The sequence below is a fragment of the Larimichthys crocea genome, chromosome XX, assembly GCF_000972845.2.
Source record: "Larimichthys crocea isolate SSNF chromosome XX, L_crocea_2.0, whole genome shotgun sequence".
NCBI lineage: Eukaryota > Metazoa > Chordata > Actinopteri > Sciaenidae > Larimichthys > Larimichthys crocea.
Window position 1 is genome coordinate 7,938,778 of NC_040030.1, and position 15,757 is coordinate 7,954,534.

The 15,757-nt window shown below is 43.6% G+C and overlaps 2 protein-coding genes across 2 annotated transcripts in view; one reads left to right on the top strand and one right to left on the bottom strand.

Moving 5' to 3' along the window:
• The window catches only part of LOC104928802 (E3 ubiquitin-protein ligase TRIM38), an 899,066-nt gene that overhangs the window by 778,730 nt on the left and 104,579 nt on the right, over nucleotides 1-15,757 (top strand). The gene's annotated exons all lie outside the window — the stretch shown is intronic.
• Nucleotides 2,040-15,757, bottom strand: part of sema3aa (sema domain, immunoglobulin domain (Ig), short basic domain, secreted, (semaphorin) 3Aa) — a 31,979-nt gene continuing 18,261 nt past the window's right edge. The window contains exons 5-18 of the mRNA XM_010743146.3: nucleotides 15,201-15,320; nucleotides 14,253-14,343; nucleotides 14,040-14,159; nucleotides 11,718-11,860; nucleotides 11,458-11,572; nucleotides 11,297-11,366; nucleotides 8,810-8,954; nucleotides 8,500-8,719; nucleotides 8,267-8,358; nucleotides 8,138-8,179; nucleotides 7,749-7,906; nucleotides 6,023-6,090; nucleotides 5,771-5,919; nucleotides 2,040-4,898 (exon numbers count right to left, since the gene is read on the bottom strand). Coding sequence (XP_010741448.1) covers nucleotides 4,176-4,898; nucleotides 5,771-5,919; nucleotides 6,023-6,090; nucleotides 7,749-7,906; nucleotides 8,138-8,179; nucleotides 8,267-8,358; nucleotides 8,500-8,719; nucleotides 8,810-8,954; nucleotides 11,297-11,366; nucleotides 11,458-11,572; nucleotides 11,718-11,860; nucleotides 14,040-14,159; nucleotides 14,253-14,343; nucleotides 15,201-15,320 — 2,256 coding nt within the window. The 3' untranslated portion in view covers nucleotides 2,040-4,175. The remainder of the gene's footprint in view (nucleotides 4,899-5,770; nucleotides 5,920-6,022; nucleotides 6,091-7,748; nucleotides 7,907-8,137; nucleotides 8,180-8,266; nucleotides 8,359-8,499; nucleotides 8,720-8,809; nucleotides 8,955-11,296; nucleotides 11,367-11,457; nucleotides 11,573-11,717; nucleotides 11,861-14,039; nucleotides 14,160-14,252; nucleotides 14,344-15,200; nucleotides 15,321-15,757) is intronic.

Below are 15,757 nucleotides of genomic sequence, written 5' to 3' on the forward strand. Positions count from 1 at the left end.
AAATTATAACTTTATTCTGAAAATCTCAAATGTCTCAAATTCTGCTTCATATATTTCAAATTGGGAAGGAAGATAGAAAAAAAAAACAAAAAAAACATAAATAAATAAATTTGATTTGATTTGTAATTAATATTATAAACAATTTGATTTTCATTGCTGTTTTTAATGATGCCTTTAGAGTGATGATTGTACATGTATCCTGTGGTAAGTGATGTTGGGAGTTGACTGTGGTCGAGAGCAGAGAAGAAAGTACTTGAGAAGAAGCTCCCATAAAGCAAAGGACACAGTAATAAAACCATTCAATATAATGGTCAGGACAACAACTTTCTACACCTAAAAGTGTGTATTTTTAATACTCAGACAGACACACACACACACACGGGAGGACGTTCAAGGACAGTCGCCATGGTAACAGGACCAAAGAGTTCATAACACGTGTGTGAAACTTGAGGGCAGGGAACATGATTGCAGCACTCTAATCACTTGAGCTGCTATGTATGCGCACACACACACACACACACAGTTTCTGAGAATGGGTAAATTGTGTGTGACTGTGAAAGAAAGGCTTCTCTGTAGAAAACATGTTAAAGATGTTGCAGCTTCCACTTAAACCCTCAACACAAAAAGGCTCAAATGGGCTTTGACAAGCCGGCTGCAGAGGCAGTTAGACTACAGTGACCTCTGGTGGTTCTTTGACAAACATTCCCCTTTATTCATTTATTATTCCATGGAAGATGTTTTGACATGGAAGATAAAACAGGTTTAAACAATAATATTAATTATCCTGAATTTGAATTTAGCTGATTCAGTTTCAGGGTGCTGATATTGTGCATGCTGGCTCACTGTCTCTCTGTAATGAGAGCCACATGTAATGTTATTAGTAACACCTGTGCTTTTCTTACCATGACATGTGAAAAACTATATTTTTATTCCCTTAAACAGCCATTGCAGGACAAAAAAAAAGTGATTTAATTAAGCAGTAACGGCAGCTGAGAGCTCCAAGCGTGCTTAAATCTCGCTTACCTCTGGTGGCATGTTAAAGAATTAGTCTCATTTGTTTCTGCCTTCATCAGAATATAATGAATTCATTCTTGCAGCATTGTAAAAAGCAGCAGGTAAAGCACAGGTAAAACTAATTTTGCGTCTCAGTTCCACGAAGTCTCCCAGTGAGCCATGACAGTGAGCCTGCATGCCAGCAATACCAAGACTCCGAAACAAGGTGAACTAAATGGAATGCAGTATTTTCTAGGATTCTAAATTAAACTTGCGTTTCTTCCCTGCTATGACAGGCCAACATGTCTGCTGTGAAAAAGGTTTAATAGACACGATTATTGCTGTGATAAACTGCCATTGGATCTAGTTTCATTGTCCATATAAAATACACAATAAAACTGTTGACTGCGTGTTCTGTGGTTTATCCAGGGTAACTTGGACACTGTTTCTGGGAAGGTATTTCATTGCCAATGATATTTTGGTCATGTTCCATCTCAACATCTACTTGATACTTAAAGACGTTCATGGTTCCCAGAGGATGAATACAAACTTTAGTGATCCCGACTTATCCTCCAGCATCACCGTGATGGTTGATATTTGTGGCTTTTAGTTATTGGATAGATTGTCATGAAGTCTGTTACACACATTCATGCCACCCACAGGATGATCTGTAATAAATTTGGTGAACCCATTGCTAAACTGTAATTGTAATTTCGAGCATGTTGTCCAGCCCCAGAGAGCTGCTGCATGGCTGTGGACAATCAGTCTTGTTTTTATATCATTTGGGTGAAATGACCCTTCAGTAAGATCGATTTATAGCATTTGCATCTGCTGATGTTCGTCCGCCAACCCATAAATACAGACATTTTCCTGCAGACCTTAAGATCTTGTATGTGCAGCTGCGTTTTATCATCAGACCAGAAAAGATAAAATTGTTAAAAGCTGAAGCCATTTATGTTTCCTTACATGAAATGGAGTGAGGCTGAGGACACTGTGTGCAGAAGGTTTTCCGACTGAAAAGAGAACAAAGACTTTTTTCTTTTTTCTTTTTTTTTAACGGAGATGTTTATTTAGACAACTGAATGCATGCCAGAAAGAACTGTGTTACAGCAGCGGTAACTTTCAGCTCTCTCACTTTTCTAACTCTGAGGGAGAGACCCGAATCAGACGCACACCAAACTTTGGAGTTTTTCGAAGAGAACACGATCTGCTCTAATTTATTGCATTGACACATTAATCTTGTCATGTATTAAGGGGACAGGGGAGACAAAGGGGGGGGTACCATTGTTGAGTCGAAGATTAAGGAGCTTGGATCTTACACAGCTTTGGCCAGAGTATCATGAGTTGTTACTATCACTGTTTTGGCAAAAGGACAGAAGTAATTCACACCTTGCTTTAAGGGAACGTTACCTCTTACACAGAACACGTAAAGAGACGATAAAAAAGATGCACTTAACTGTAGGTAGCATTCACATGCAGTATAACGTGTCTTCTCCTTCAGACTAGATTTAACATTTTTCTCCACTATTTTCTTACAGAGATTCACAGCTAATGTTTTTTTCAGATTGGGGAATTATCTTACACATAATGGCTACTGGATGAATAAAGACATGTTTGGATGGATTCGGGAGAACATGAACAAATGAAATCATCTGTTATGAAAAGTCAAAAAGAGAAAATTGTGCTTATCGTTAGTGGGATTTCGTTAATGACAAACCCCTGTATGCTCGTGTTCCTAAACGCTTTTATCCCCAAAAAGGGATTCCATGACACAATTTCAGCCGGTTGGTCCATCAAAGTTTTCTTAGTTGCTGTTGCCATTGTTTCTCCAATATATTGATGAGCCAAAAATACCATAATATCAAAAATAAATGCAACCCTTTCACAAAACAATGAGCAATAAATAATAATCAAGTGGTGTTCTTGTACTGTATATGTACTGTATATACACAGAGAGTTAAGTTTGTTGTATATATGTACACAAAACAACTGGCAGTCTACTTCAGACTGGGTTTTTAGCATAGCCTACAACTGGAATTCGTGCCCAGATTCTAGAAATCCCAGAAAAAAAAACAACAACATAATAACTTACACAGAATCCTCCAGAACAAAAGGGATAATGCACAATGAGACTACTATGTTGCTTGTGATTTTTTTTTTTTTTGCCCCAAAAATAGAAGCACTATTCTGGAAAGGAAAAGAAATATAAAATAAAAATGTAACTTTTTTTTTTTTTTTTAAGGGGGGGGGAAAAAAAAAAAAAAAAAAAAAAAAAAAAAAAAGCCTCTAGAATTCCATAAAATAACTAGCTTATTAAAACATTGATTGACAACAACATGCACAATGCTTTCCCAGCCTCAGTTGGAGAAGGTTATGAAGAAGCACGTTTCTCTTCACCGCGGCATGACGTTGCAAGTTTTTGCATGTAGTGATGCTTCCGTTTGTTTTTTGGAACAAGACGAGGGGCCCGCTGGTGCAAGCTGTGCACATCGCAACCCTTCCCTTTTCTCCTTTAAGGGCGCTGTTGTCTATCTTGACTTGAAAGACTAGATGAGAGGTTCTTTTTCTCCTTAAACAGTTCTCCAAAATAAGAGTTTGTATTTTTTTTTTTTTTAAATCCATTCCATGTACAATTATCTTGCAGTTCACATGCTCAGGTCAAAAGAGGGCAGCAGGCTGCTTCCATAAATGTCCGTGTATCTATTAATGTCTCCACAACTGTCCGGTCAGCGTATTAAGTCCATCTGCTTACCAACAAACACCTCACTAAACATTTTTGTCCCAGTCTTATTTTAGTAGCTTATGTACAGGAGGTTGAAGTGTCTGCCAGGCAGTATCCCAGGCAACCGGCCATATCGTCACACATTTACAGTATGCATTCCAGTTTTTCAGTCCTCTGTTCGTCTTTGTCCTCTTCACAGGTTATGTGCATTTGTGTATGTCTTTGCATGAGAGCTTTATTGTTCTATCGCGAGTGCAGTTCATGTATTTCTACCTAAAAAGTGTTTTCCTTTTTTTTTTTATGGGGTTTTCGTTCTGCTGTTGTTATGGCGAGGTCACTGAATCATACATTGGATACACAGTCTGAGAGAATGTGCTTGTGTGTACATGTGTGGATGCGTGGGTTTTTGTGCTTGTGTGTGTAGATCTGGTTTGCATGTGTGCATCTCTGTGCTTTTTTCTCAAACGCTACGTGGGGGTCTCTGAAGCTCATGGGTCCTCCTGTTGCGTCCCTTCTTATTTTCCTGCATCCGTCTCCACTTGGTCGTGTGCTGGCTGCTCACCCGAGAGCCCCCCACGGTCTGAGAACCAGCCGCGCTCGCCTGCCCCTTCTGGCCGTTTTGCGTCTTCTGGTTGTTTTTAGGTGCCTGGCCACTCAACAAACCCAGATTTTGTTGACCCTTCTGGGTATTCTGACCCCGTGCTGGTCCTTCCACTGTTGGAGCTCCACCCTGGAGCCATGGCCTGCTCTGTGGTGGACTGGCTTGCTGCTTCTGGGTGTTGGTAGCTTTAGGTCTCAATGCAGGGTTAGAACCTCCGGCGCCGTCAGGTTTTCCTTGACCGTTACCGCTCGGCGCTTTAACCCTCTTCTGTTTGCGCTCTTTCTTCCAGACTCGATCGCAAAACTCCTCCACACTGTTGAGGTCTGGGTGATCCAAGAGAGACAGGAAATCTCGATACCACAGCCTGTGCTTGGCCGAGTGACCTACGTCACCTGCACTGGAAAGTCCAGGTAGGATGTCACCAAGTTTCTGGGTGGGTATGACCTGAAGGTTGAGGCGCAGTAGAGGCTGGATGAAGCCGTGTTCGACAGCTTGGCAGTGGTAGATACCCGTGTCGGCTTGGGTCAGACTGCGTATGAGCAGACCCTGGTCTGTACGGAGCAACCTGTCATCTAGCTTGATCTGAAAAAAGACACAGAGAGAAAGACAGATATAAATAAAGTGTTCCCATCTGGACTGGAGTTTCTAGAACTGTTAAATTTATCACAAAAAGATGTCCTCCAGACTTTAAAAATGTTTGTGGCGTCTTAAAATCCTGCACGCACGTAAACGTCTTAAACTCCGATTTAAGGTAAGCACAGAGAAGTTCTCTTCCATCTGCTGTTAAATGTGAAAACAGCCCTCTCGTGTCTCCCCACGTACATTATCCTTTAGAAATAAGTAAAACACATTTCTGAGTGGAGGGAGACATTTATGTTTCTGAGGCCCCAGTCCTTTAAATCCAGGGGCGGGATGGCATTTCACTCAGGACAAATGCACCCACATGACTTTGATTTTGAAGCAGTGAGGACATCAACGCAGAGGAGTCTTTCAGAAAGAAAATACATCAGATAAGATGTTTATAAAAGATACAGAGACGCCCTGATAGCTTTCCAGAGAAGTAAAACCCTTACGCATGATATTAAAACCTGCTGTGCAGTGGTTTGCAGCTGATAAGCCTTAAAACTCATGGATCTGTTACTCAAACTAGACTTCCCGGATTGTATTTCTTCATCCCACCAGCGCCTAACAACCACGCACACCCTGAACACCCGGTTAGACAAATACAGCCACAGTGAAGAGTCAGGCAAACGTAATTGGTTACATCATGGGGTCGAGAGTGTAAACATCCACACCCTTTCAGAGTCGCTGAGGTTAAAAGTCAAAGGGGTCAGAGGTCATTACATGATGGCAGAGAGATGATGCTTTGTTTTGCGGTAATCAAATCAACGTGGAATTGAGCTATGGTCCAAATTGTGTGGGTTTAACAATCATCCAGCTGTAAACACACACACCTCGTGCTTGCGATCATCGTTTGGCTTCTGCAGCTGCCAGTAAATGAGCGCTCTCTGAGACTTGGGGCTGCACTCCAGAAACATGCTGCTGTTCTCCACGCCGAACACGCTCCTGTCCTCAACGCTGCCTCCTAAGCCGTCCGCGTCTTCTGCTCAAACCAAAAACACACACGGACACACACAGGATGAATATAAAAGCGTGTCGCAGGAAGAGGAGAGAGTGTATGCGTGTGTGTAAAGTCATTAAAGTACCATGATGCTGAAGGTCTGAGCACTGGGAGAGAGGGTCTCCGTTTCTGATGTCCTGTCGTCTGGTTCGCCTGAGAAGAGAAATGAAAGGTTAATGGGTGGTAGTGAAAACATACTTGGATGAGCAACACATGTACTGCAAAGAAGGCCAGAAATGCACTCATCACATCCCTGTACTGTTTAATTTCAGCCACTAGGGGGCAATGTTACACAATACTAGTCCACGTCTCAGCTTCAAGACGAGAGCATTTCTTCAACCTTCAAAATCAGCAAGAAAAAAAAACACAACTAAATCCTGGTGGAATGTATGAAACATAAACCTGCCGAGCAACGAGTGCTTCATTTCCTTCTGATGAGCCAATATTATGAAACACATACAGGATTATTTCGCCCTTGAAATACCTTGTAAAAAGCAGACCCACTCTTTGTCCTCTCGATATGAAAGTCCACTATGTCATTCAGCTTTTTTACTGCCATGGTGTGGCGTTTTCATAGCCTGGCTTTACTGACTAACTGTGAATGTGTCTCCCTGATCCTAGTTGTCATGGTCGTGTTTAAAGTCTCTGACGGGCGCTGTAAAAATCAAAGCGGGGGGAGAGAGGTGGGGTAAGCCAAAGGTGAGGGTTGGAAAGAAGGAGAATAAAGTAGGTAGAGGAACAAAGAGGTAAAAAGGAAACAGATGGAGTCAAACGGCCGGTATGTGCGCGTGAATTTTGCATCGCCTTTCCTTTACTTCTGTGTGTCAGATTTGGTCACTTGGATTTTTTGTCTCTTTCTCACACATGACCTTCCTCTGTACGTTTTCTTGGGCTAAACATTCCTGTCTTTTTTGTCCGTCTGAGCACGTGCGGGGCCCGGGAGTCTGGTTCTCATTCTGGGGAGGGAAAATATTTGCAGTGCGGAGGAGAGCTGAGAGGAGCCGGTCCTGGCCTTAACCGCGGGGTGTGCCACCTTCGTCTGTAACCCTGCCAAGCTGGAGTATACCCACTGGTCTACTTCTGCTGGTGTGAGAAGTTCTGGATGAATGAGATGCAGCAGTGTGTTTGTGTATATGTGTGTGTGTGTGAGGGCTGTAGTGGTCAGCCTAATCCCGCTGGATACAGCAGAGGGTAATTTGAGGGTGTGTATGTTCATACCTCCAGACTGGAGGGTGAGGCGGTCAGACAGCTCCTGTTGGCTGTAATTTAGAGTGTGTGCGCTTGTGTAGATGTATATTCACGTGTGTGTCTTTACGCCTGTGTGTGTGTGTGTGCATCTTGGCTGAAGTGTGACGGGATCACAGCTCAGAACAACTGTTACTGGCAGGAGTTATAACCCAGGTTGCTGGATTGTAGCTCTTGGAATGAGCCTGTGTGTGTGTGTACGTGGATTTAATGACTGTGTTTTGCGCCTGTGTAATATTCTGACTCCAGATTACTTCCATGTTTAGATGTTTTGGCTTGTACCGTGTATCTGTGTTCATTCCTTTGGATTCACAGCGCTCGCTAATAAGCCAGTGGAGGTCTGAGGTCGGAGAAACAAAGTTGTGTATTGAGATGCCCTTGAGCAAAGCGTTTAAAGCCAATTGCAACAGCAAACTGCAGGTGTACTGATAACTCCCAGGTGTGACTGCATGTGACGGCATTAGAAACAAAGGCAGGATGTTGCTGAAAGGAAGCATACAAGCTCAGCGAACCCCTCCGAGGATAAATAAAGGTCAAAGATTTGTTTGGTGTGTGCGTTCTCCTACCTCTTGGCCGTAGGAAAGTATCTGGAGCACTCTGTGCCGTCCCAGGCGCAATAAGGGTCTCTGGCCAGGCAGCACTCAGCGCAAGCTTTCCCATACACCTCGCACCGGTGTAAAGACATCTGCGATACACCAAGGGCCGAGCCAAGGTACAGCTGTTGCTGTGGGAGTAAAAGAAAGAGGGAGGACGTAAAAACTTTATGTTCCTTGCGTGGCCCAGTTGGGAATCTTCTAGTAAAAAGAAGGTGGTTCTCAACAGGCACGTTAGATACTTTGGGTTTATATCAGTGTTTGCTTAAAGGCCCAAAGGTTCTCTGTTTTTGTTCTGCTTGAACTTGTAGCCCCGTCGACAACTTTCTGTTAAATGATTACGTGTGAAGACGAGTCTTTACCTGCTTGGTGGACAGCTCCATCGCAGTAATGGGAGTAGGCTCCTGCACAAAACAAATACAGCACAGCTGACTTTAATACCACATCTACCACATCTGGTATTGTTAACACTCAATGTCTCAATGTCATACCCTGAAGACTGTCATCTCTTCCAGCACCACCTCTTCCAGGTCATGCCAGCTCTCTCTGGGGATCGTCACCACCTTCAGCACTGTGCCCATGTCTGAAAGATTGTGGATATACAGATTATATATGCAGATATTATTACAGATTATTTATATACAAGTCTGAATTTGATCATCAGCCTGAATCTGCGTTAAAAAACACATGTCAAGCACAAATGACAAACTGTAAAGTTGCGTACCTGTCCCGATAAACATGACATCATACTGTCCGTCCTCCGCCTCCACTCTGTCCACCACCAGCTGGGAGAACTGGTAGTCCACGTCCGTCCGCACCATGATGGGACGCCCGCCTATCGGGTGCACTGGGTTGTACATGGCTGGGTGACCCCTGGCGAAGGTGATGACATCATCTGGGAGGTCCTTGGTGGAGTCGAATCCTCCAAATGTCTTACTGGGGCACTGAGAACCAAACCACAATGGCAGGCAGGTAAGATTTAGAGAATTGCCAGCGTATGATTAATCTTTATCTGTGTATATGTGGAGACTCACGGTGCCAGGGCGGGGGTAGGGAACCCTCCCTTGGAAAGGCACCCATTGGTAGTTGGGTCCATCTCTGTGGGCATAGGGCCCGAGGAAAACCCTCCTGATGTCTGCCATGTTGTACATGCACACTGCCGAGCCTTTAAAGATGTTACTGTGGAGAAAGAGAAAGAGGAAAGGGGTGAGAGGCATGGAGAGAAAAGAGTTTAAGGATGAAGACGGGGAGAGAGCGAGAGGCAGAGGAATGAAGAAAGATGACAGACAGCAACAAAAGGGATTTATAAACAATTGGTCACGAGACAGGGATTAGGAGCTTGTGAAATACTGAAGAAAGACAACAAAATGACCCTTCATCGCACAAAGACGGTGGGGAGCAAGGTTGTCATTACCTAAGTACAGGAATGACAGATTGGAACTTCACTCTGATTGCTTCCAGCCTCTTGAGAACAGACAGGAATTTGGGCACACCACCAAGAAAACGGGAGACCTGGTTCAGAGCATATTTAAAACCCCCTCCAATACTTTTTGCGAGCGCTCGCTCGCTCGAGCCAGATGGGTGGATTTTTGCTTTCGCTAGCCAGACGAGTCCAAAGCAGGCAAGGTCAATCAATCATGTTAAAAAAAGAATTAAAAAAGAGGAGAAGTGAAGTGTATTTTGTTTCAATTCATGCTCTATCCCAGGTCATCCAGAAGACAGCAATTCGAGCAGTGACTCATTAAAGTGGAGAATTTGGGAGTTTCGTAGGAATATTCCATGCTATATATATTCCAGAGTTATTATAATATTCATGTGAAGACTGTGACAAAGCAAAGCCGGCTGCTTAAATCTCAGAGCACCATCAAGTCCATTAACCTCTGACTGCATAAAAGAGGGATATGTTTCACAATTTTATAGATTGCTCCTCATTTTCTTGCAGGTTAGACGCTCATTTGTCAGCTTTTTTTGTCACTTTTTTTACAGATGGCACCGCGAGTCTCTTTGCATTCGCAGGAACCGAACGCTTCAATAAAACCGGGGGACGTCTTTTGTCTTGCTGACTGCGATGGGGAAATTGTATCAGACTAATTAGGGATGTGGCTGGCATACACGCAGCCGACAGTACTCACCAAAGCGCAGAAGATGAATGGATTAGCATTTGAAAATGTTAATTACGGAGAAATTCAATTAACTCCAGGGGCAGGGGGGGGAAAAAAAAAGACACTCCCAATATCTAGCTTTAAGAAGAAGGGCGAACGTGTGTTTGTGCGGATACACACAGTTTGAGAGAGGGAGAGACGCACAAATTCAGTCGACCCCACAAAAATGCACACACACAAACAGGGCCTCAATCAAACATTGATCTGTCAGTGGAATCTTCCTTGTGCCTCATTAAGCAGTGATATTAAAAGCCGCTCCCTCTGTATCTCTGCTCTATTCATCTCTGAAAACCGGCCACTTAGAAAACCAATTAAACCACTCTAATTCCTCAATGCCCCATAATTGAATTTTAAAGCGTGCGTGTGTGTGTGAGCACAGGGCGCACATGCGTAGGTGTACGCCCACCACCGTGCGGCGACCTCTTGCTTTGAATACATTCCAGAAAGCTGAGAAAAGCCATACGGTCCCAGCGATGCAAGGCGCCTGTCAGTACGCGTTGGCTTGTGCCGCCGTTCTATTCAGCCTGTCTTATCATTAGCAGTGATTGATGGTGAAGTGTTTGTCCTCCTTTCAAAAGCGAGTCAGAGGCACTACTGGACACAAAATGCCCCCCTCCTCCCTTTTTCCCAAATGCAAATTCGTCATCATCATGATAAGTGCCACCATCTGTGCCATTTCAACTCACTTATCTAGCTTCGCCCCCATGCCTTCACCTCATGCTTCAATAGAACCACACCCGGCCTCTGAAAAAACCCCATTCAAGGCCGGGGCGGCGGCCAGGGGAGAGACGTGCGTTCCTGCTGAGTGAATATCGTGTTTCTCTCGCTCCCTCCTGCTCCATAATCTGATTTTCCTACAAGGCTTTGCCAAGGTTTCAATGAAAAAAAAAGAAAAGGGGGGACAGGTAGCAGGGGAATGGGGGGAAATCGGCTAAAAGCAATCTCCAATCTGAGGCATCAGGAGTGGAGCCGTGCGAAGGGGAAAGCAACCATAAGACACCTGTAAGTGGATTATGGGACGGAGAGGGCTGTCTGGGAATTTGATGGGGGCACGCTCAGTCGGTTGCATCCTGCCGTGTCATTTAAAGAGGTTAGGAAATTACAGATAAAGGGAATAAAGGATGTGAAAAGGAAGAATTCTTGAACGGAAATCTGAAGCGTGTGTGTTTTTCAAATACAGAGGAAATAACTTGTCCAGGACGGTTGCTCGCTGAATATCTATCAGCTCCTCCTCGTCCCCTAGCAACAAATCAACAAAACAAACATGATACTACCAGCGTCTGTCGAGCTATTTGAGAATTTCAGCTCCTGCCAACACATTTTGGAGGTCATCGTGAAAAGATCTGAATGGGCGTATACCTGGATGTGGTGAATACGGCGTAGATAACTGGATTCTTTGGGTCCTTGGAGCTCATGAGAAACACGTCCTCTGCAAATAGAAAGCGAGAACGGGTGAAGGTGAGATCTGCGAGTGTGTGAGGTCTGTTTCTTCACACACAAATAATAAAAAACACACTCACGTAGCTCATCAAAATGTGTATCAATGCCGTTGACCCCAGGCACTGAACACATTAGCCGGGCCTTGAGGAAAGTGGTCCACTTGTTCACTAGACTCCTGTGACCTCCCATGTCATTCTGTGTTAGAGAACACACAAAAAACCTCAATGTGTTTCCGCAAACTCTAACATAATCGCGTAGATATTTTGTGTAAGACCATACGGAGATGTAAGAGATGAATTTTAGGAGCGTGTCGTTGGATTTTGTTTGTGTGTGTTGTTACCTTACACAGTTGTCCTATCCTGGCGATGGTAGCCTTGCCAGTGTGTTCTCCGTCCATGGCGTTCTCCTTGAAAAACAGGAAGATCTTGTCGTCTTCGGGGTTGTCACTTTCTGGGATTAGGTTTACACCTATGAACCTGGGGTCTAAGGAGGAAAAGAAAGGGAATGAATAAAGCACAGAAACAACACTGTACTGTATGTAGCACATTTGTTCATGCACACTTGGATCACACACGCCCTTTACACAAATGTAATTTTTTACGAGTCAACCTCTGCCCCAACGACAATCCTCTCACCCCTATTTTACACCTCCGAAATCAATCCCCCATGATATTCTCCAGTCACGGCTCAGTAACAACAGCCATTCACTTTACACCCTGGTGTTACAGTATCTGACTTTACCCCAAGTGAGCTCTCCAAGTCCAAATCCCACATAACCCCTTTCTCTAGACCACATCCTCACAAACACACATGGCTCTGATTGTCCCGGGTAACGCTTGAATAAATTTATCTCGACTTAAAGCGCGAGGAGGAAAATCAAAGCTAAACCGGTGAGGCCGAGGCCTCGGGGGCCGGGATATCTCTGGACTTCTGAAGGGGGGCAGAGGCGACTGAGGAAAAAGTGGCCACGGTCACTGAGGCGTCGTCACGCGTAAAACGAGCCCGTGTCTAAAATCTCGGGGGGTTAGCTGGAGAGAAACAAGCAGTGCCATGTTACGCTTCCATGGCCGTTTAGGATATAGAGTAGCTGTGAAAAAGACAAGTGTGGCCAAAGTGAGAAGCAGATTTATAAGCGCTGCGCGGGTGCGAGACCTCTGGTATGAATCATGTGTACCACACACACGCTTCATAACCTCTATCGTGAATATGCCATTAAATCTACACGTTCGTAAATTTCAGTGCTGCGTGTGCTCGCATACAAAAACAGACTTCCAGCGGCGTCGCCAACCAGTGAGGTCATACAATTCATTACATTTAATTCCCAACAATAGGCTATTTTATTCAGTAGAGGTTTAATCCAACCTCCATGTGGAGTGTGAGGGCATTAGAGGGTAAAGAGATGTGTAAATAAATTGCCTGACTCAAGACCAGGAAAGCAAAAGCTACCATTTAACCCTAAATCCTTTTTTTAGAATCATCTGCTATTAAGGATTTATTCCCAAGTTCCTCTCTTGTTACATTTGAGTACCATGTAACCTTGTTGATAAAGGCTCAATAGAACACCCCCCCATCCCCGTAATCTATGCAATTACAATCCCTCCTTTGTGGAGAAGGAGTTGGATTTTACCAGGCCGAATGGATACAATCCCCCTGGTGTATTTGTTTGAACAAGGTGAAAGATCGATGGGGATTAACGCGGTAGCAATGACTTCTCCCTTTTAAACCGCTCTTTATTAATATGTCACGGTAATCAGCACTGCGGAGAACAGTGTTTGGGATTTTTAATGGTGCTGGGTGGGGTTGGGGTGGTGGTGGTGGTGGCGGCGGTGGTGCTGGTGGGGGGGCCTTGGTTGAGGGGAACTGAGAGGAATTTGACTCCACTACAGGAAAACAGCTGAGAGCGGATTAGTTCTGTGGGAAAGAGGGGAAAAAGGGATGGCACAGCTTGAGGGAAAGGTTCAAACTGACCTTTTGTGACTCCCTAAGTCCTTGGCGGTGTCGAAAGATAGCCAGACAGACTGAACAGTCAATAACCCTCGCTGCCGCGCTAATCTTACTAGCACAGGCAAATCCAGCGACTTTGTGAATGGGCACTGATATCTGATGTCTGCACATGAATGGAAATGATTGGATACTTGAGGCTTGTGAGAGAGATTTAATGCTTCAAAGTCTGCTGAAAAGCTCTGTAGTATTCTTTCTCCAAAACTGGTCAATGACAAGGATTTACTTCCTCCTTTTTACTGAATAGTTGAGGTTTATGCAGACCACAAGTGTCCAATTTTACTTTAACGGTAAAGTTTGTTGGGAGTTTACGAGGTTTGGAAATGTACGTTATCTAGTTTTTGCAGTCTGAACATTTTTAGCTTCAACTGGAAGCTTGTAGATGCATAAGGCTTCTTAAAAACCCCAGGAGAACATGTGTGAGTATGCTACAGAGATAAAGCCCAGCATAATACAGTACAAAAAAACTCTTTTTTTCTAAGAAAAACTAGATCCTTCAAAACCCACATCAGCTTTTTTCAGGAAAAGAAAAACTAGATCCTTCAAAACCCACATCAGCTTTTTTCAGGAAAAGCATTCCTTCTGGACTAAAATTAAATTTTTTTTCTACCGTTGATACTTCTTCAGGTTAATTTATCGATGTATTTTTTGTTTTTTTTACCATTGAGCCATCTTGAGTCATGCTGCTCTGTTCTGATTGGATGGTGATCTCCAAGGGTACGGAAAATAGCAAAGTCCCTTCCCATGAAATCAGCAGATGTGCCAGAGTACAGCTCTCCATCTGCCAGCGAGAAAAATATAGTTAGGAACAAATGACCGGTTCCGAAGCGAATGTGAACTTTCTGGAACTAATCAAGGCAAAGATCAAACTCACCGATCAGAAGTGAGGCCGAGAGCATTTTGGGGTCGTAGGGGCTTTTCCCGCGGCCGTTCTCGAAATGTGAGGCCAGTCGAAAGATGTTGTCCTGCGGTGGAAAGGGTCAGAGTTCAAGATGAGGCCAGAGAAAGCCACATTAAGCCTGGCTAAAGGTACATTTATAGCCTGTGTTTCAGATTACAACAAATTCTTATTATAGCACACAGCCTATGGGACGGGATGCACTACAACGTCAGGCCGACATGAGCGATGTTTTTTTATTTACACTGTGCTTTGGTTACAGAAACAACAAAAGTGAATAATGGGGATTAAAGTAGGATCATGCAAAGTCACAGCCCACCCTTAGACTCTTCGAATACATGAAAAGAAAAGTCACAAAAGAGAGACCCAACTCGGTTTTCCTCCAAATACATTACTGACAACACTATTTGAAACTCAAGTGGACTCACGCAGGGCCTTCTATACTCCAAACCTGCATGGTGCAAACAGTCATCGCCCTCCCCTTTGTCAGACTGCAGAAACCATGCTGGCACATTGATTAACCTGCAGACCTTTATCAGGATGACTGATTAAACTTTAATGCAGGGGAGAGGTTTGTTAAATTTCTGAACCATGTAGTGAACACTTTTTCCCCCCACTTCCTTACACACAAAAGAAAACATTGATGAGACGATATCCAATTAAGGGAATGATTACTGCTGTGCTAGACAGAAAAATGTGTGTGTGAGAGAGAGGGAGCAGCCAGTCTTTTAAACAATATTGGACTTTCTCTCTCATTAGTTTACTGTAGCCCTGTATTCACATTTCATGACTAATTAATGAATGCTCAATTGAGATCTAAATGACAATTTGCATATATATAACTGATTAAACATGAAGAGAGAAAAAAAAACCCCACACATTTTTTTTTGGTGAACCAACATTAATGCAGCCAATTTGTATTACCTCTGCCCTTTTGCCCATTTCCAGAAAAGCACAGATGGGGTGGAAGGCTCCTGTGCCACAGATGTACAGATGGGTCTGGTTGTAAGGTTGGAGGACCCGGATGAAGTTAGTACACTCTTTCTGAAAAAGAAATGAGATAAGGAATATCAAAATCCACGCAGCTGGCAAAGAGATTTAAACACATTCATGCGGATACAGTATCTATATTGTCTGTTTATGTAGTAATCCTATGAGCGCAGTATATTATAGCCTTGTAGAGCACTATTTTTATTTTTATGATTTCATACGTTAGCATTAATCTCCTCCATATCATAAAGTGTGAATTAAGTTTTATCCTTTAGGAAAAATAACACTGACACTTTTAAAAGAGAAAATCCCTGACGTGATTCAGTCGAAAATAGAGACTAATAGAAAGCAGGAAATAAAGGAGAAGAGAGAAAAGCTCTGTTAGAATTCCCTTTAAAGCAGGGACTTTCCACTCGGTTTGGAAAAGACTTATTGTATGAAACTGAGTCCCCCCTTCAAGGAAATCCCACCTGTAAGTCAAATCAGGCAAA